General features: G+C 47.7%; 1 protein-coding gene across 10 annotated transcripts in view; it reads left to right on the forward strand.

The window, feature by feature from the left end:
• Positions 1 to 20,990, forward strand: part of HERC2 (HECT and RLD domain containing E3 ubiquitin protein ligase 2) — a 618,496-nt gene that overhangs the window by 140,211 nt on the left and 457,295 nt on the right. For all 10 annotated transcript variants that reach the window (XM_063953293.1, XM_063953292.1, XM_063953291.1 and 7 more), the window contains one exon: positions 18,940 to 19,191. In XM_063953293.1, the coding sequence (XP_063809363.1) occupies positions 18,940 to 19,191 (252 nt within the window). The remainder of the gene's footprint in view (positions 1 to 18,939; positions 19,192 to 20,990) is intronic.

The following is a 20,990-nucleotide window of genomic DNA, read 5'->3' on the forward strand; positions in this document are numbered from 1 at the left end:
TTTGCCGGCTGGCATCCAAAATTTCTCTGACGTCCTAGTGGATGCTGGGAACTCCGTAAGGACCATGGGGAATAGCGGGCTCCGAAGGAGGCTGGGCACTCTAGAAAGATTTATGACTACCTGGTGTGCACTGGCTCCTCCCACTATGACCCTCCTCCAAGCCTCGGTTAGATCTTGTGCCCGGCCGAGGTTGGATGCACACTAGGGGCTCTCCTGAGCCCTTAGAAAGAGAGTATAGATTTAGGTTTTTTATTTTCAGTGAGACCTGCTGGCAACAGGCTCACTGCAGCGAGGGACTAAGGGGAGAAGAAGCGAACTCGCCTGCTTGCAGCCGGATTGGGCTTCTTAGGCTACTGGACACCATTAGCTCCAGAGGGATCGACCGCAGGCCCAGTTCTTGGTGTTCGGTCCCGGAGCCGCGCCGCCGTCCCCCTTACAGAGCCAGAAGCAAGAAGAGGTCCGGAAAAGCGGCGGCAGAAGACATCAGTCTTCACCAAGGTAGCGCACAGCACTGCAGCTGTGCGCCATTGCTCCTCATACACACTTCACACTCCGGTCACTGAGGGTGCAGGGCGCTTGGGGGGGGCGCCCTGAGCAGCAATAAAAACACCTTGGCTGGCAAAAATACCACAATATATAGCCCCAGAGGCTATATATGTGGTAAATACCCCTGCCAGAATCCAGAAAAAAGCGGGAGAATAGGCCGCGGAAAAGGGGCGGAGCTATCTCCCTCAGACACACTGGCGCCGTTTTCTCTTCACAGTGCAGCTGGAAGAAAGCTCCCCAGGCTCTCCCCTGTAGTTTTCAGGCTCAAAGGGTTAAAAAGAGAGGGGGGGCACTAAATTTAGGCGCAATATTGTATATGCAAGCAGCTATGGGGGAAAATTCACTCAGTTATAGTGTTAATCCCCACATTATATAGCGCTCTGGTGTGTGCTGGCATACTCTCTCTCTGTCTCCCCAAAGGGCTTTATGGGGTCCTGTCCTCAGTCAGAGCATTCCCTGTGTGTGTGCGGTGTGTTGGTACGGCTGTGTCGACATGTTTGAGGAGGAGGCTTATATAGTGACGGAGCAGATGCCGATAAATGTGATGTCGCCCCCTGTGGGGCCGACACCAGAGTGGATGGTTAGGTGAAAGGTATTAACCGACAGTGTCAACTCCTTACATAAAAGGGTGGATGACGTAACAGCTGTGGGACAGCCGGCTTCTCAGCCCGAGCCTGCCCAGGCGTCTCAAAGGCCATCAGGGGCTCAAAAACGCCCGCTCATTCAGATGGCAGACACAGATGTCGACACGGAGTCTGCCTCCAGTGTCGACAAGGTTGAGACATATACACAATCCACTAGGAACATCCGTGACTTGATCCCGGCAATAAAAAATGTGTTACACATTTCTGACATTAACCTCTAAAAATGGGTTTTTATGTTTGGGGAGAAAAAGCAGGCAGTGTTTTGTTCCCCCATCAGTTGAATGAATGAAGTGTGTGAAACGCGTGGGTTCCCCCTGATAAGAAACTGGTAATTTCTAAAAAGTTACTGATGGCGTACCTTTTCCCGCCAGAGGATAAGTTACGCTGGGAGATCTCCCCTAGGGTGGATAAGGCGCTCACACGGTTGTCAAAATAGGTGGCACTGACGTTTTAGGAACGGCCACTTTGAAGGTACCTGTTGATAAAAAGCAGGAGGCTATCCTGAAGTCTGTATTTACACACAGGTACTAGACTGAAACCTGCAGAGCGTGCTGCTGCAGCGTGGTCGGTGATCCTGTCAAACATACTAGTTTGCTAACATGACAACATATTAAAGACGTCGTCTTATGTATGAGGGATGCACAGAGGGATATTTTGCCGGCTGGCATCCAAAATGAATGTAATGTCCATTCTGTCAGGAGGGTATTAGAGACCTGTCACTGGACAGGTGATGCTGACTTTAAAAGGCGCATAGAGATTCTGCCTTATAAGGGTGAGGAATTACTTGGGGATGGTCTCTGGGACCTCGTATCCGCAGCAACAGCTGGGAAGAAATATTTTTACCTCAGTTTTCCTCACAGACTAAGAAAGCACTGTATTATCAGGTACAGTCCTTTCGGCTTCAGAAAAGCAAGCGGGTCAAAGCCGCTTCCTTTCTGTACAGAGACAAGGGAAGAGGGAAAAAGCTGCACCAGTCAGCCTGTTCCCAGAATCATAATTCTTCTCTCGCTTCCTCTGAGTCCACAGTATGACTCGGGGGCTCCACAGGTATAGCCAGGTACGGTGGGGGGCCGTCTCAAAAATTTCAGCGATCAGTGGGCTCGCTCACAGGTGGATCCCTGTTTCATTCAAGTAGTATTTCAGGGGTACAAGCTAGAATTCGAGATGTCTTCCCCCCGCCGTTTCCTCAAATATGCCTTGCCGACAACTCCCTCAGGCAGGGAGGCTGTGCTAGAGGCAATTAACAAGCTGTATTCCCAGCAGGTAATACTTAAGGTGCCCCTACTTCAACAAGGACAGGGTTACTATTCCACACGGTTTGGGGTACCGAAACCGCATGGTTCGGTGTGACCCTTTTTTATATTTAAAATCCTTGAACACATACATAAAAAAATTCAAGTTCAAGATGGAATCGCTCAGGGCGGTTATTGCAAGCCTGGACGAGGGGGATTACATGGTATCCCGGGACATCAAGGATGCTTACCTGCATGTCCCCATTTACTATCCTCGCCAGGAGTACATCAGATTTGTGGTACAGGATTACCATTACCAAGTCCAGACTCTGCCGTTTGGACTGTACATGGCACCGAGGGTGTTACCAAGGTAATGGCCGGAATGATGATACTACTTCGAAAAAGGGGAGTTTTAATTATCCCGTACTTGGACAATCTCCTTATAAGGGCGAGGTCCAAGGAGCAGTTGCTAGTCGGGGTAGCACTATTTTGGAAAGTGCTACAACAGCACGGTTGGATTCTAAACAGTCCAAAGTCACAGCTGGTTCCTACGACACGTCTACTGTTCCTGGGGATGGTTCTGGACACAGACCAGAAATAAGTGTTTCTCCCGGAGGAGAAAGCCAAGGAGCTGTCATCTCTAGTCAGAGACCTCCTGAAGCCAAAACAGTTATCTGTGCATCATTGCACGCGAGTCCTGGGAAAAATGATAGCTTCCTACGAAGCAATCCCATTCGGCAGGTTCCATGCAAGAACTTTTCAGGGGGACCTCTTGGACAAGTGGTCCGGGTCGCATCTTCAGATGCATCGGCTGATAACCCTGTCTCCAAGGACCAGGGTATCTCTACTGTAGTGGCTGCAGAGTGCCCATCTTCAAGAGGGCCGCAGGTTCGACATACAGGACTAGGTCCTAGTGACCATGGATGCCAGCCTTTGAGGCTGGGGGGCAGTCACACAGGGAAGAAACTTCCAGGGACTTTGGTCAAGTCAGGTGACTTCCCTACATAAATATTCTGGAACTGAGGGCCATTTACAATGCCCTGAGTCAGGCAAGGCCTCTGCTTTAAAACCAGCCGGTCCTGATCCTATCAGACAACATCACGGCAGTCGCCCATGTAAACCAACAGGGCGACACAAGAAGCAGGATGGCGATGGCAGAAGCCACAAGGATTCTCCGATGGGCGGAAATTCATGTGTTAGCACTGTCAGCAGTGTTCATTCCCGGAGTGGACAACTGGGAAGCAGATCTTCTCAGCAGACACGACTTCCACCCGAGAGAGTGGGGACTTCATCCAGAAGTCTTCCAAAGGATTGTACACCATTGGGAAAGGCCACAGGTGGACATGAAGGCGTCCCGCCTCAACAAAAAGCTATAAAAGATATTGCGCCAGGTCAAGGGACCTTCAGGCGATAGCTGTGGACGCTCTGGTAACACCGTGGGTGTACCAGTCGGTTTATGTGTTCCCCCCTCTGCCTCTCATACCAAAGGTACTGAGAATAATAAGAAGGCGAGGAGTAAGAACGATACTCGTGGTTCCGGATTGGCCAAGAAGAGCCTGGTACCCAGAACTTCAAGAAATTATATCAGAGGACCCATGGCCTCTGCCGCTCAGACAGGACCTGCTGCAGCAGGGGCCCTGTCTGTTCCAAGACTTACCGCGGCTACGTTTTGATGGCATGGCGGTTGAACGCCGGATCCAAAAGGAAAAGGGCATTCCGGAGGAAGTCATTCCTACGCTGATTCAAGCCAGGAAAGATGTAACTGCAAAACATTATCACCGCATATGGCGGAAATATGTTGCTTGGTGTGAGGCCAAAAAAGGCCCCAACAGAGGAATTTCAACTAGGTCGATTTCTGCATTTCCTACAAGCAGGAGTGTCTATGGGCCTAAAATTAGGCTCCATTAAGATACAGATCTCGGCTCTGTCGATTTTCTTCCAGAAAGAATTAGCTTCAGTACCTGAAGTTCAGACATTGTAAAAGGAGTGCTGCATATTCAGCCCCCGGTTGTGCCTCCAGTGGCACCTTGGGATCTCAACGTGGTGTTGAGTTTCTTAAAATCACATTGGTTTGAACCTCTAAAAACCGTGGATCTAAAATATCTCACGTTGAAAGTGGTCATGTTATTGGCCTTGGTTTCGGCCAGGCGTGTATCAGAATTGGCGGCTTTGTCATATAAAAGTCCTTATCTGATTTTCCATATGGATAGGGCAGAATTGAGGACTCGTCCCCAGTTTCTCCCTAAGGTGGTATCCGCTTTTCACTTGAACCAACCTATTGTGGTGCCTGCGGCTACTAGGGACTTGGAGGATTCCAAGTTACTGGACGTAGTCAGGGCCTTGAAAAATTTATGTTTCCAGGACGGCTAGAGTCAGGAAAATTGACTCGCTATTTATCCTGTATGCACCCAACAGACTGGGTGCTCCTGCTTCTAAGCAGACTATCGCTCGCTGGATCTGTGACACGATTCAGCAGGCGCATTCTGCGGCTGGACTGCCGCATCCTAAATCAGTGAAAGCCCATTCCACAGGGAAGGTGGGCTCATCTTGGGCGGCTGCCCGAGGGGTCTCGGCTTTACAACTTTGCCGAGCTGTTACTTGGTCAGGGGCAAACACGTTTGCAAAATTCTACAAATTTGATACCCTGGCTGAGGAGGACCTTGAGTTCTCTCATTCGGTGCTGCAGAGTCATCCGCACTCTCCCGCCCGTTTGGGAGCTTTGGTATAATCCCCATGGTCCTTACGGAGTTCCCAGCATCCACTAGGACGTCAGAGAAAATAAGAATTTACTCACCGGTAATTCTATTTCTCGTAGTCCGTAGTGGATGCTGGGCGCCCATCCCAAGTGCGGATTGTCTGCAATACTTGTAAATAGTTATTGTTAACTAAAGGGTTATTGTTGAGCCATCTGTTGAGAGGCTCATTTGTTTTCATACTGTCAAACTGGATATAGTATCACGAGTTGTACGGTGTGATTGGTGTGGCTGGTAAGAGTCTTACCCGGGATTCTAAATCCTTCCTTATTATGTCAGCTCGTCCGGGCACAGTGTCCTAACTGAGGCTTGGAGGAGGGTCATAGTGGGAGGAGCCAGTGCACACCAGGTAGTCATAAATCTTTCTAGAGTGCCCAGCCTCCTTCGGAGCCCGCTATTCCCCATGGTCCTTACGGAGTTCCCAGCATCCACTACGGACTACGAGAAATAGAATTACCGGTGAGTAAATTCTTATTTAATGCAATGTCCATTCTGCCAGGAGGGTATTAGAGACCCGGCTGTGGACAAGCGATGCTGACTTTAGAAGGCACATGAAGATTCTGCCTTATAAGGGTGAGGAATTGTTTGGGGATGGTCTCTGGGACCTCGTATCCACAGCAACAGCTGGGTAGGAAAAAATGTACCTCAAGTTTCCTCACAGCCTAAGAAAGCACCGTATTATAAGGTACAGTCCTTTCGGCTTCAGAAAAGCAAGCGGGTCAAAGGCGCTTCCTTTCTGCACAGAGACAATGGAAGAGGGAAAAAGCTGCACCAGACAGCCAGTTCCCAGGGTCAAAAATTTCCCCCCGCTTCCTCTGAGTCCACCGCATGACGCTGGGGCTCCACAGGTGGAGCCAGGTGCGGTGGGGGCGCGTCTCGGGAACTTCAGCGACCAGTGGGCTCGCTCACAGGTGGATCCCTGGGTTCTGCAAGTAGTATCACAGGGATACAAGCTGGAGTTCGAGGCGACTCCCCCTCGCCGTTACCTCAAATCAGCCTTGCCTGCTGCCCTCGAGGAGAGGTAGTACTGGTGGCAATTCACAAGCTGTACTTCCAGCAGGTGATAATCAAGGTACCCCTCCTTCAACAAGGCTGGGGTTACTATTCCACAATGTTTGTGGTACCGAAACCAGACTGTTCGGTGAGACCCATTCTAAAATTGAAATCCTTGAACACTTATATACGAAGGTTCAAGTTCAAAATGGAATCGCTCAGGGCGGTTATTGCAAGCCTGGACGAAGGGGATTACATGGTATCACTGGACATCAAGGATGCTTACCTGCATGTCCCCATTTACCCTCCTCACCAGGAGTACCTCAAAATTGTGGTACAGGACTGTCATTACCAATGCCAGATGTTGCCGTTGGTCTGTCCCCGGCACCGAGGGTATTTACCAAGGTAATGGCCGATATGATGATACTCCTTCGAAAAAAGGGAGTTTTAATTATCCCGTACTTGGACGATCTCCTTATAAAGGCGAGGTCCAGGGAGCAGTTGTTAGTCGGAGTAGCACTATCTCGGGAAGTGCTACAACAGCACGGCTGGATTCTGAATAGTCCAAAGTCGCAGCTGGTTCCTACGACGCGTCTACTGTTCCTGGGTATGGTTCTGGACACAGAACGGGAAAAAGGGTTTCTCCCGGAGGAGAAGGCCAAGGAGTGGTCATCTCTAGTCAGAGACCTCCTAATACAAATACAGGTGTCGGTGCATCAATGCACGCGAGTCCTGGGAAAGATGGTAGCTTCTTACGAAGAAATTCCATTCGGCAGGTTCCATGCAAGGATCTGCCAGTGGGATCTGTTGGACAAGTGGTCCGGGTCGCATCTTCAGATGCATCGGCTGATAACCCTGTCTCCAAGGCCCAGGGTGTCGCTGTTGTGGTGGCTGCAGAGTGCTCATCTTCTAGAGGGCCGCAGATTCGGCATACAGGACTGGGTCCTGGTGACCACGGATGCCAGCCTTCGAGGTTGGGGGGCAGTCACACAGGGAAGAAACTTCCAAGGACTATGGTCATGTCAGGAGACTTCCCTACACATAAATATTCTGGGACTAAGGGCCATTCACAATGCCCTAAGTCAGGCTAGACCCTGCTTCAACACCAGCCGGTGCTGATCCAGTCAGACAACATCACGGCGGTCGCCCATGTAAACCAGCAGGGCGGCACAAGAAGCAGGATGGCGATGGCAGAAGCCACAAGGATTTTCCGATGGGCGGAAAATCATGTGTTAGCACTGTCAGCAGTGTTCATTCCCGGAGTGGACAACTGGGAAGCAGACTTTCTCAGCAGGCACGACCTCCACCCGGGAGAGTGGGGACTTCATCCAGAAGTCTTCAAAATGATTGTACACCATTGGGAAAGGCCACAGGTGGACATGATGGCGCCCCGCCTCAACAAAAAGCTAAAAAGATATTGCGCCAGGTCAAACCCTCAGGCGATAGCTGTGGACGCTCTGGTAACACCGTGGGTGTACCAGTCTGTGTATGTGTTCCCTCCTCTGCCTCTCATACCCAAGGTACTGAGAATACTAGGAAGGAGAGGAGTAAGAACTATACTCGTGGTTCCGGATTGGCCAAGAAGAGCTTGGTACCCAGAACTTCAAGAAATGATATCAGAGGACCCATGGCCTCTGCCGCTCAGACAGGACCTGCTGCAGCAGGGGCCCTGCCTGTTCCAAGACTTACCACGGCTGTGTTTGACGGCATGGCGGTTGAACACCGGATCCTAAAGGAAAAAGGCATTCTGGAGGAAGTCATTCCTACGCTGATTAAGGCTAGGAAAGATGTGATCGCAAAATATTATCACCGCATATGGCGAAAATATGTTGCTTGGTGTGAGGCCAGGAAGGCCCCAACGGAGGAATTTCAACTGGGTCGATTTCTGCACTTCCTACAGTCAGGAGTGACTATGGGCCTAAAATTGGGTTACGTTAAGGTCCAGATTTCGGCTCTGTACATTTCTTTTTCATCCACTAGGGGTCACTGGAGTACTCTTGGGATATGGACGGCTTCGGCACTGAATATTTAAATTTAGTAACTCTCCTCCCCTCCATATTCCCAGAGTACCTCAGTGTTTTTTCTGTGCTCGAAGTAGCAACAAGGCTTGTGTGGAGCTCAACCACACTTATTTTGAATATTTTATTTTTCTTTTTCTTTTACTTTTTATTTTTACTAAACAATATCCACAACCCTTCCCCCCTTCCAAAAGGCGTGGGTCAGGAATTGTGGAAGCTGCTGCATGCAACTCTTGGCATGTCGGTCCTCGCTACAGAGCACCCTCATAGCCTACAGGCAACTCAGTTACTGAGACTGCAGGAGGGAGACAGCACTTACTAAAAAGCCCTGTCGCAGCCTCCACCATCAGCATAAGGTAAGGGGCACTGCTCCTTTTATTTATATTGCTGGGGGTAGGGGCGGTCAGCTCACGCAGCCGCCCGACATGTGGGGTCGGAACAGTTTTCTATTTTATCCTTAGCCCTGCGCCGCTGCTGCCACGGTCACTCCCGGCCGCCCGCCAGCGCCGGCCACTACCCAGCCCCGGACTGCTAGGGCTAGCAGCCGCCGCTGGGCGCTCTCCATCGCTCCCCAACGCTCGGCTCTCTGCGCCGCTGCTCTCCCCCTCCCTTCCGCTTCAGAGCTCCGGGCCGCGAACGGCAGCTGGCGCGGCTCTGTCTGCCGGGAGAGGAGAGAGGGGAGACTGACCGCGGACAGTGCGTGCTGCCGCGGTCCGTGTGTGAAGGGGAGGTCGCGCGGGAGGGAAGAGGATTGTGCCTGCATAGACGCGAGAGGCCCCATAAACTAAGCTGCATTTTCATGCAGCAGCACATTATCTACACAGCACACGTTCAGGCTTTTAAGCCTGTATTGCATATAGCTTTAAATAGATGGGTATATATATGCATGTGTATTTGGATATATGTGTGTATATATATATATATATATATATATATATATGTATATGTATATGTATATGTATATATATATATATATATATATGTATGTATATATATATATGTATGTATATATATATATATATATATATATATATATATATATATATATATATATATATATATATATATTTATATGTATATGTGTTGGCTGTGTATGTATGTATGTATATACAGGTTGAGTATCCCATATCCAAATATTCCGAAATACGGAATATTCCGAAATACGGACTTTTTTGAGTGAGAGTGAGATAGTGAAAACCTTGTTTTTTGATGGCTCAATGTACACAAACTATGTTTAAATACACAAAGTTATTAAAAATATTGTATTAAATGACCTTCAGGCTGTGTGTATAAGGTGTATATGGAACATAAATGAATTGTGTGAATGTAGACACACTTTGTTTAATGCACAAAGTTATAAAAAATATTGGCTAAAATTAACTTCAGGCTGTGTGTATAAGGTGTATATGAAACACAAATGCATTCTGTGCTTAGATTTAGGTCCCATCACCATGATATCTCATTATGGTATGCAATTATTCCAAACTACGGAAAAATCCGATATCCAAAATACCTCTGGTCCCAAGCATTTTGGATAAGGGATACTCAACCTGTATAGATATAGATATAGATATATAGATATATAGATATATAGATAGATATAGATATATAAAATGGATGTAGGTATATATATCTTTGTATAAAAAAAAAAAAAAAAAAAAAAAAAAGCACATGGCAGGACGCCATTTTAACTCTACTTCCTGCTTCTTTTTTCAGGAAGTTGCTGTCCTACTACACCCGGCCATCGGATGGAGCGTGGGTGTTACTAGGAATTTTGCACAGGTTTCATGTAGTGTAGAACATGTGCAATACACTTCAGGCTTATATGCACTTTAGTAACATTTCCTGAGTCGTGGGACTTGTTTCTCTTTGTGTACTTGTCTGTCTCTGTAGCTAATGCTAAATCAAAAGCCGCTTCACTACAACGTGTGTGTCCAGGGATCTACCACATGCACTATGTTTGTAAATACAGCTACACATACGTTCCCTTCCCCTCAGCCTCCATACCAAGGCTGGAGGATGTAATGTCGGGTTTACAATCGAAAATGGCCACGCCATGTAAGGAACGTGAATCAGCGAGATCTGAAGCTAAGGCAATGCCTCCTGAGATGCCAGTAGAGGCTCAGGAGACGTTCAGGACTTTGCACAAAGGTCTAGCTCTATTCCGGAAAATAGTTATCATTTCTCTTATAACTTCCCATTTTCAGGTATGTTGCGTTATGAAGACCTCCTATCGCATGACGAATATGAGGAGGTGAGGTGTGCCAGTAGTCAGATTATTTGCTAAACAGAGAACTCCAGTGTGTGTTCCTTATTCAGATTCTCTTCATAAACCAGAGTCTATGAATGGGAAAATCCACCGGCTGTGGATTCGCTGGTGTCAAACCTTTCACAGTTACCCATTCCAACTGCTACTACGCTTAAAAACCAGTCAGTGTAAGCTAGAAGCTATACTAAAGTCAATGTATACAGCAGCTGGGGTGTTGCTTAGACCTACTTTAGGGGGAATTTGGGAGAATAAGGCTGTAGTTGCGTGGAACACAGCTCAGTTCAGCCTACAGAAAGACCACCTTATAATTCTCTCTTATCACATCTGTGAATCTGCTGAGTATCTAGGTACGGCTTCTATGGACGTCGGCCAGGTTTGTTATCGCCGTTCAGCTTCACTAGCTCCGGCACGATGTACCCTCTGGCTGCGTTCTTAGCAGACGGAGGCGGAGGTTAAATGTGGTATAGAAGCGTTACCTTGCACTGGCAAGAAATTGTTTGGTCCTGAAGTGGACATATGGATTTCTGAGGTACATAGAGGGTAATACTCTGAACCAGCGTTCCAATCCTTTAGACCTTTCAAGGCCGTGATACAGGAACAACCACCCACGGTAGATGTGGTAGAGGACGTGGTTTCAACAAACCAACACCAGTCGTCCGGACGCTAAGGTCACAGACAAGCCAGTGGCATGACGGGCTCCCAGCCCATCAGTTGTGGGGGCACACCTTCAGACGTTCCTTTTGGCGTGGTTCCAGACATCCACAGATGGTGGATCAGCAGTTTAGTGTAAAAAGGTTACAAATTAGAGTTAGACTGTCTCCCACAACTGCGGTTTTTCAAGACTGCCTCTGTCGGACGACAAGAGGGCGGTTCTGTAATTTGCCATTCAGTCTCTGCTGGATTCCGCAGTTTTGATTCCGGTCCCTGTACAAAAACAAGTTAAGGGTTATTATTCCAGTCTGTTTGTGGCACCAAAGCCGGATAGCTCGGTCAGGCCAATATTGAACTTAAAGGGTCTCAATCAGTATGTCACTTACTACAGATTCAAGTTGGAATCTCTGTGGTCTGTAATTGCAGGTTTAGAGCCACAAGAATTCAGGGATTGCGCTGGATCTCAAGGATGCGTGCTTACACAATCCGATTTGGCCACCTCATCAGAGGTTCTTGCGGTTTGCGATATGGCAGAACCATTACCAGTTTCAGGTTCTACCATTTGGCCTCTCGTCAGCGCCTCGGGTATTCACTAAAGTGATGTCTGTGATGATAGCTCATCTCAGATCCCTGGGAGTGACAATAGTTCCGTACTTAGACGATCTGCTCATCAAAGCTCCGTCTCAACAGACGCTCCTCCAACATGTGCTGGTTCAGCACGGTTGGATTGTCAACTTCAAGAAATCACATCTACTTCCGTCTCAACGACTTCAATTCCTGGGCATGATTCTCGATACGGTAAATCAAAGAATTTACCTCCCAAAACAGAACGTACAGATTATTCGTCATCTGGTACAATTAGTGCTCAAGCCACGCACAGTCTCAGTACATTTGTACATTCGCCTCTTAGGCACAATGGTGTGGCTTTCGAAGCGCTTCAGTTCGGAAGATTTCACTCGCGTCCTTTTCAACTGGATGTGCTCGCACAGTGGTCGGGCTCGCATCTGCAGATTCACCGGAGGGTGAGGTTGTCTCCACGGGCCAGAGTATCTCTACTCTGGTGGCTCAACGTACACAATCTAACCGCAGGGAAACGGTTCGGCGCCTGGAATTGGATAATTCTAACGTCGGACGCCAGTTTCAGAGGTTGGGGAGCTGTGGTTCAAATTGGTCAGCTCCAGGGTCTCTGGGCGGATCACGAAAGATTGCTGTCTATAAATGTCCTGGAACTCCGGGCAATTTACAATGTGCTACGACAAGCAGTGCACATGCTTCGGTCTCACTGTCCAGGTGCAGTCAGACAACACGATGGCGGTCGCGTGCATTAACAAACAAGGAGGAACGAGAAGCCGCATGGCCATGCAGGAAGTAGCTCGAATCCTCATTTGGGCCGAGCATCACCAAGTGGTATTGTCGGCAGTGTTCATTCCGGGAGTGGACAACTGGGAGGCGAATTATCTTAGCCGTCGGGAATTTCATCCAGAAAAATGGCCATTAAATCCAGAAGTGTTTCGCATGTTGGTCCAAAGGTGGGGTTACCCTCAAGTGGACCTGATGGCATCTCGCCACAATCACCAAACGCCCCAGTATGGGTCCAGAATGAGAGATCCAAAGGCAGTGGCGGTGGATGCTCTCACAATCGCGTGACAGTACAGCCACGTGTATCTGTTTCCACCGTTTCCGCTGTTCCCTCTGTTGCTAAAACAGAGTCCGCCACAGTCATACTAGTGGCGCCTCATTGGCCTAGGTGAGCTTGGTTCTCGGATCTCCGCGGATTTCTCGCAGGCGATCTTTGGCCGCTCTCACTCCGTCCGGTCCTGTTACAACAGGGTCTGTTCCTTTACCCCGATTTAGCGCGGCTGCGTTTCATGGGGTGGCTGTTGAGACCGCCCTCTTAGGAACAAAAGGCATTCCACAATCGGTTATACCAACCATGTTACGTGCTAGGAAGCCAGTTATGGCAGCTCATTATTACAAAATTTGGCGTGCATATATAGGTTGGTGTGAAGCTTGGAAGTTTCCGACATCTTCTTTCAAGTTATCCCGTCTTTTGTTATTTCTACAGACGGGGTTAGATGGAGGACTGCGTTTATCTACACTAAAAGTGCAGGTATCTGCTTTTGTCAATTTACTTTAAAAGAATATTGGCTCTATTGCCGTCTCACACACCGTTTCTGCAAGGTGTTCTCAGAGTACAGCCTCCATTCATTCCACCTACAGTGCCATGGGACTTGAATCTGGTTTTAGATTTTGTACAGCTTCATACTTTGAACCCTTACATTAAGTGGATGTTAAGTTTCTCACTTGGAAAACGATTTTTTTTCTCCTAGCCTTAGCTTCGGCAAGGCGTGTTTCAGATTTGGGTGCATTGGCATGCAAGCCACTGTTTGTAGTGTTTCATGATGACAGAGCGGAGCTTCGTACGAATCCCGCTTTCTGGCGAAAGGTAGTGTCATATGTTCACATCAATCAACCAATAGTAGTTCCTGTGTTAACAGGACAGTCTGGAACTTTGGATGTGGTACGCGCATTACGCGTTTGTGTCCCGAACGTCTACAGTTTGTAAGACGGATACGTTGTTTGTTCTCTATGATGCTGCCAAAATGGGTTGGCCAGCTTCTAAGCAGACCTTATCCAGATGGATTATACTGACCATACGTCAGGCTTACCTTCATGCTAGGTTACAGCCGCCTACATCAGTAACAGCTCTTTCCACACGTTCTGTGGAAACTTCAGGGGCAGCTGGTCGTGGGGTTTCTACGACGCAGAATTGCCTTGCGGCTACATAGTCATCAGTGCACACGTTTGTGCGCTTTTACAAGTTAATGCGTTTGCGGCATCAGCATCTAGCTTTGGCCGCCTAGTGTTACAGGTGCCAAACAGCTCTCCCGCCCACGAGGGAAGCTTTGGTACGTCCCAAGAGTACTCCAGTGACCCCTAGTGGATGAAAAAGAAAATAGGATTTTGGTACTTACCAGGTAAAAACCTTTTCTTTGAATCCATAGGGGGCACTGGACGCCCACCCAGAGCAGTTTTATCTAGTTTGTGGTAAGTTCAGGGGATCTTATGGTAACACGTTCTCACCGACTGGTTCAAGTTTTCAAGTTCTATCGGTTATAGTGTCAACTGTTTAGTTGTCAGTAACGTTATGTGTCAACTTTAATGTTGTCTGTTATGTTATAATGTTATATGTAATTCTCCATTGTCAACCTCTCTATCGCTCCTGTTCGGCTCAGTAAAAAACACTGAGGTACTCTGGGAATATGGAGGGGAGGAGAGTTACTAAATTTAAATATTCAGTGCCCTGTTCCTGCGGAAGCCGTCCATATCCCAAGAGTACTCCAGTGCCCCCTATGGATTCAAAGAAAAGGATTTACCTGGTAAGTACCAAAATCCTATTTTTCTTCCAAAAAGAACTGGCTTCACTGCCTGAAGTTCAGACTTTTGTTAAGGGAGTGTTGCATATTCAGCCCCCGTTTGTGCCTCTAGAGGCACCGTGGGATCTCAACGTGGTGTTGGATTTCCTGAAGTCGCATTGGGTTGAGCCACTTAAATTCGTAGAGCTAAAATACCTCACGTGGAAAGTGGTCATGCTGTTGGCTTTGGCGTCGGCCAGGCGTGTATCAGAATTGGCGGCTTTGTCATGCAAAAGCCCTTATCTGATTTTCATATGGATAGGGCGGAATTGAGGACTCGTCCAGCTTTTCATGTGAACCAACCTATTGTGCCTGCGGCTACGTGGGACTTGGAGGACTCCAAGTTACTGGACGTAGTCAGGGCCCTGAAAATATGTTTCCTGGACGGCTGGAGTCTGGAAAACTGACTCGCTATTTATCCTGTATGCACCCAACAAGCTGGGTGCTCCTGCTTCTAAGCAGACTATTGCTCGCTGGATCTGTAGCACGATTCAACTTGCACATTCTGCGGCTGGACTGCCGCACCCTAAATCTTTAAAGGCCCATTCCACGAGGAAAGTGGGCTCTTCTTGGGCGGCTGCCCGAGGGGTCTCGGCTTTACAACTTGCCGAGCTGTTACTTGGTTGGGTTCAAACATTTTTGCAAGAGTCTACAAGTTTGATACCCTGGCTGAGGAGGACCTTGAGTTTGCTCATTCGGTGCTGCAGAGTCATCCGCACTCTCCCGCCTGTTTGGGAGCTTTGGTATAATACCCATGGTCCTTACGGAGTTCCCAGCATCCACTAGGACGTCAGAGAAAATAAGATTTTACTCACCGGTAAATCTATTTCTTGTAGTCCGTAGTGGATGCTGGGCGCCCATCCCACGTGCGGATTGTCTGCAATACTTGTATATAGTTATTGCCTAACTAAAGGGTTATTGTTATAAGCCATCTGTTAGTGAGGCTCAGTTATATTTCATACTGTTAACTGGGTATAATATCACGAGTTATACGGTGTGATTGGTGTGGCTGGTATGAGTCTTACCCGGGATTCCAAATCCTTTCCTTATTGTGTCAGCTCTTCCGGGCACAGTATCCTAACTGAGGTCTGGAGGAGGGTCATAGAGGGAGGAGCCAGTGCACACCAGGTAGTCCTAAAGCTTTCTTTAGTTGTGCCCAGTCTCCTGCGGAGCCGCTATTCCCAGCATCCACTACGGACTACGAGAAATAGATTTACCGGTGAGTAAAATCTTATTTTTATTCCCTGCCTCTTCAAATGGAAGTTCTAACCAGATGGAGCAAATCCCATCAGCAAATCAGGACACAGACTATCGTTCCATCTCGGGAGGTACGTCACTCTATCTTGTGGTGGCTCCAGACAGGGTTTGCCGCTATCAGTTTCTTGATTGGGTTCTCCTCACCATACCATCGACGCAAGCCTTTGGTAGTCCTTTCGGCGGTAGTGGATGGCTCAGGAGAACAGACTTCTGATCAATATTCTAGAAGTCCATGCAGTTTTCAGGGCTCTCTGTCCAGCTCTGCCACTTTTTTAACATCACCCAGTCCAGTTACAGTATGAAAACCGTTGCTTACATCAACAGTCATGGTTGCACTCGCAGCTGTTGCGCCATGAAGGAGGGCGTAGTCACATTCTCCTTTTGGGTGGTGCATTTTCTGCCGGCTGTCTTCATTCCAGGAGTCCAAAAATGGGAAGTGGACTTCAGAAACTGCCAGAATGTTCAATAAAGTGAGTGGGATCTTCATCCAGATGTCTTTCAACTCCTAGTTCATTGATGGGGCTGGCCGGACATCAACTTGATGGCGTTTTGACAAAACCACAAGTTGCCGAGATACTGCTCCTGCACCAGGGATCTGGGGGCCCTTCTGGTGGTCGCCTTAGTGGTTTGGTGGGCCTTTACTCTCATGTACATCTTTCCCCTGAGCTCGTTGGTTCTGCAGGTACTCCGGAAGCTGCAGTTGGAAGATGGCACCACGATTCTATTAGCTCCCAATTGGCCACGACGAGCTATGTACGCGGATCTTCTCGGCCTCTCCGTCTACTCTCCATAAGGTCTTCCCCTTTGGCTGGACCTTCTGTTGAAGAGCTCATGCTTCCATCCGGCTCTGGCCGTCTTACTTTGACAGAGTGGCTTTTGAAACATCCAACTTCAGGGCCAAGGATTTCTTCGACTCCAGTTGGGCCATTGTATTGTGCTTCATGCCTGTAAACATTCTTCTACCGGAACTTATCAGTGGGATTGGTGTACTTCTCCTGGTATTCACTAGAGGTTTTTAAGCCCCAGGCGTTTTGGCTCTCGCAGATCCTTTCCTTTCTCCAGGCTGGTCTGTATTTGGGCCTCCGCCTAGCCTGTTTGAAGGTGCAAGTTTCAGCCCTTTCTGTCCTCTTCCAGAGGCAGATCTCACTGATGCCAGATGTTCGGACCTTCTTTCAGGGTGTCCTCCATGTGTAGCCTCCGTTTTTTCTTGTGGCTCCCTGGAACTTGTTCATAGTTCTTTTGAGCACTTTAGTCATTGCCTTTTGAACCTTTAGGACACTGAAATTTCGCTGGCTTACGTGGTAGACTACAAAACAAAAGTATAGCAGCTGTTTTTAGAATTAAAAAAATTTAATGGCTTGTTTAAAAAGGATAACAAATTTTATTAAAGCTGTACACAATAAAATTCTATGAAATCGAAATTCATAACAAATCAATAAAAAGCCACATATCTGTGTGGCTTTTTATTGCTTTATTTATTTCGATTTAATAGATTTTAATTTAATAGCTTTAATAAATTTGTAATCCTTTTTAAACAAGCCGTTCCATTTTTTCTTCTAACCAGCCAGCGCTGGTATATTTTTGTTTTGTCTATATCTCTTTAGGGGATTTGACCATCCCTTTACTGGCTGCTGTTGACCGTGCATCCTATATTGTTCTATATTACATGTTAGGCTGTTTTCCTGCTTGCACTAGTATCGGCCCGGCGGGTGTCCGACTTAAGCGCCTCTCCATATTTGGTTTTCCACTTGGACCGGGCTGTACTGTGGACGCGACACTGCTACCTACCTAAGGTATTTTCTCTGTTTCATCATGTTAACCAAGAAGGCATGGTTCCTGCCTTTACAGTTCCTGATTCTTCGCCCAAAGAGGCCTCTTTGGATGTAGTTTGGGCCCTCCGAATTTATGTTGACAGAATGAAACAACTTCATAAATCTGAGTTCCTCTTTGTCCTATATGACTGACTTTCACAAACTGGACTGGCCGGCTTCCAAACAGACATTGGCCAGATGGCACTGTTGACTATCCAGCACGCTTGCTCAACAGTGTACCTTCCTGTCCCTGCCGTGGTGACTGTACATTTCACCCGGTCGGTGGAGACTTCCTGGGTGGCTCGTTGTGACGCCTGAGCTGGGCAGCTCTGTAACACGACAACGTGATCCTCAGCCCATAAGTTTCTCAAATACTAATAATTTGACACCTTTGTGTCTGCTGATGTGAAATTTGGGCAAAGTACTCCTAAATTCAGCTCAGTAGCGTCCCCTCCCTTAGGGAAATTGCTTTGGGATGTCCCATAGTCAGCCTGTGTCCCCTATGGATTGAAAAAGATTAATGTGCTTACCTCTTAAATTCTTTTTCTCCAAGATCAATAGGGGACACAGGGCGCCCACCCTGATGCACCTGGCTTGTGGAATTTTTTTCTCTGCTTCCCCTGTCCACATCTTCTGCGTGTGTTTACTCTTGTGTGTCTTCTTACTCGCTTGTTAACTAAATTGGTGGCCTGAGGCTGTGGGCAGGGTATAGGGAGGAAGGATCCTGGGCTGCTGGGAGTAAAAAGTTTCATTATTTGGTGCCCAGTCCTTTTGTGCACTGCCTATACCCATAGTCAGCCTCTGACCCCAATGGATTTAGAAGAAAAATATTTAACAGGTAAGCACACAAATCTCCTTTTTGTCTCACTGGTAAGAGTCACCGATGAAGTGATTAGATAATAAATCCTCAAACTTGGCATTCAAATCCCACTCTAAACTGGTTTTCTAGTTGTCACTTGTCAAATCTTCAACCACCAGAATAACATAATCTGAACACCAATGCATCACAACGCTAAACCAGAAGTGCACACCTGTTTTTATGTGGTCTGAAGGAAAAATATAAAAATTGAAGGACGTGCAATAAATCTCAACTTGATTAAACATGAAAATAGGGGCTATTTTGAGATTTCTAGTCTAACTGAGATACAGCATAACCGCAATCGAGATGGGGCGAGGACACTCCTTGTAATGTGTTTAGTGTGCTACCTAACTTACCTCCATCTCAAAAGTGGCATCTCTACCCACCTATCTGCTTTAGTAACACATTCACACTTGCCTAAATTACTTTTTTTCATTTTTTTGCATAGAAATACAAACTTTTTGTTTAAATGTCTTTATCTTTATTTTAGGTCAGGTCTGGTCTTGGGGAGATGGAGATTATGGAAAGTTAGGCAGAGGAGGAAGTGATGGCTGTAAAACACCCAAGCTGATTGAAAAGCTGCAAGATCTGGATGTATTGAAAGTGCGCTGTGGAAGCCAGTTTTCTATTGCTGTCACCAAAGATGGCCAGGTCTACTCCTGGGGAAAAGGAGACAATCAGAGGCTTGGACATGGGACAGAGGAGCATGTCCGATATCCCAAGCTCCTGGGTGGCTTGCATGGTAAGGAAATGATACTATGATATAATAAAAATTAAAAGCTAGTTTGTAGCCATTCACTGTATCCTTCTAAACTAAAAATTATTTTTCTCTGACGTCCTAAGTGGATGCTGGGGACTCCGTCAGGACCATGGGGAATAGCGGCTCCGCAGGAGACAGGGCACAAAATTTAAAGTTTGACCACTAGGTGGTGTGCACTGGCTCCTCCCCCTATGACCCTCCTCCAAGCCTCAGTTAGGTTTTTGTGCCCGGCCGAGAAGGGTGCAATCTAGGTGGCTCTCCTAAAGAGCTGCTTAGAATAAAAGTTTGTTAGGTTTTTTATTTTCAGTGAGTCCTGCTGGCAACAGGCTCACTGCAACGCGGGACTAAGGGGAGAAGAAGCGAACTCACCTGCGTGCAGGATGGATTGGCTTCTTAGGCTACTGGACACTAGCTCCAGAGGGACGATCACAGGTACAGCCTGGATGGGTCACTGGAGCCGCGCCGCCGGCCCCCTTACAGATGCTGAAGAGAGAAGAGGTCCAGAAATCGGCGGCTGAAGACTTCCCAGTCTTCTTAAGGTAGCGCACAGCACTGCAGCTGTGCGCCATTGCTCTCAGCACACTTCACACCGCGGTCACTGAGGGTGCAGGGCGCTGGGGGGGGGGGCGCCCTGGGCAGCAATGTAATTACCTTTACTGGCTAAAAATACATCACATATAGCCCCTGGGCTATATGGATGTATTTAACCCCTGCCAGGATTACAGAAAAAACCGGGAGAAGAGCCCGCCGTGAAGGGGGCGGGGCCTATCTCCTCAGCACACAGCGCCATTTTTCCCACACCGATCCGCTGGTGGGAAGGCTCCCAGGCTCTCCCCTGCACTGCACTACAGAAACAGGGTTAAAACAGAGAGGGGGGGCATATTTTGGCGATATTAATATATATTAAGCTGCTATAAGGGAAAACACTTACTATAAGGTTGTCCCTGTATAATTATAGCGCTTTGGTGTGTGCTGGCAAACTCTCCCTCTGTCTCCCCAAAGGGCTAGTGGGGTCCTGTCCTCTATCAGAGCATTCCCTGTGTGTGTGCTGTTTGTCGGTACGTGTGTGTCGACAGGTATGAGGACGATGTTGGTGTGGAGGCGGAGCAATTGCCTGTAATGGGATGTCACCCCCTAGGGAGTCGACACCGGAATGGATGGCTTTATTTATGGAATTACGTGATAGTGTCAACACGCTACAAGGTCGGTTGACGATATGAGACGGCCGGCAAACCAATTAGTACCTGTCCAGGCGTCTCAAACACCGTCAGGGGCTTTAAAACGCCCATTACCTCAGTCGGTCGACAGACACGGACACTGACTCCAGTGTCGACGGTGAAGAAACAAACGTATTTTCCAGTAGGGCCACACGTTACATGATCACGGCAATGAAGGAGGCGTTACATATTTCTGATACTACAAGTACCACAAAAATGGGTATTATGTGGGGTGTGAAAAAACTACCTGTAGTTTTTCCTGAATCAGATGAATTGATTGAAGTGTGTGATGAAGCGTGGGTTAACCCCGATAGGAAGTTGCTAATTTCAGAGAAGTTATTGGCATTATACCCTTTCCCGCCAGAGGTTAGGGCGCGCTGGGAAACACCCTCTAGGGTAGATAAAGCGATTACACGCTTATCAAAACAAGTGGCGTTACCGTCTCCTGATACGGCCGCCCTCAAAGATCCAGCTGATAGGAGGCTGGAAAATACTCTAAAAAGTATATACACACATACTGATGTTATACTGCGACCAGCAATCGCCCCAGCATGGATGTGCAGT

Source organism: Pseudophryne corroboree, chromosome 2 (assembly GCF_028390025.1).
Source record: "Pseudophryne corroboree isolate aPseCor3 chromosome 2, aPseCor3.hap2, whole genome shotgun sequence".
In the NCBI taxonomy this organism is placed as follows: domain Eukaryota; kingdom Metazoa; phylum Chordata; class Amphibia; order Anura; family Myobatrachidae; genus Pseudophryne; species Pseudophryne corroboree.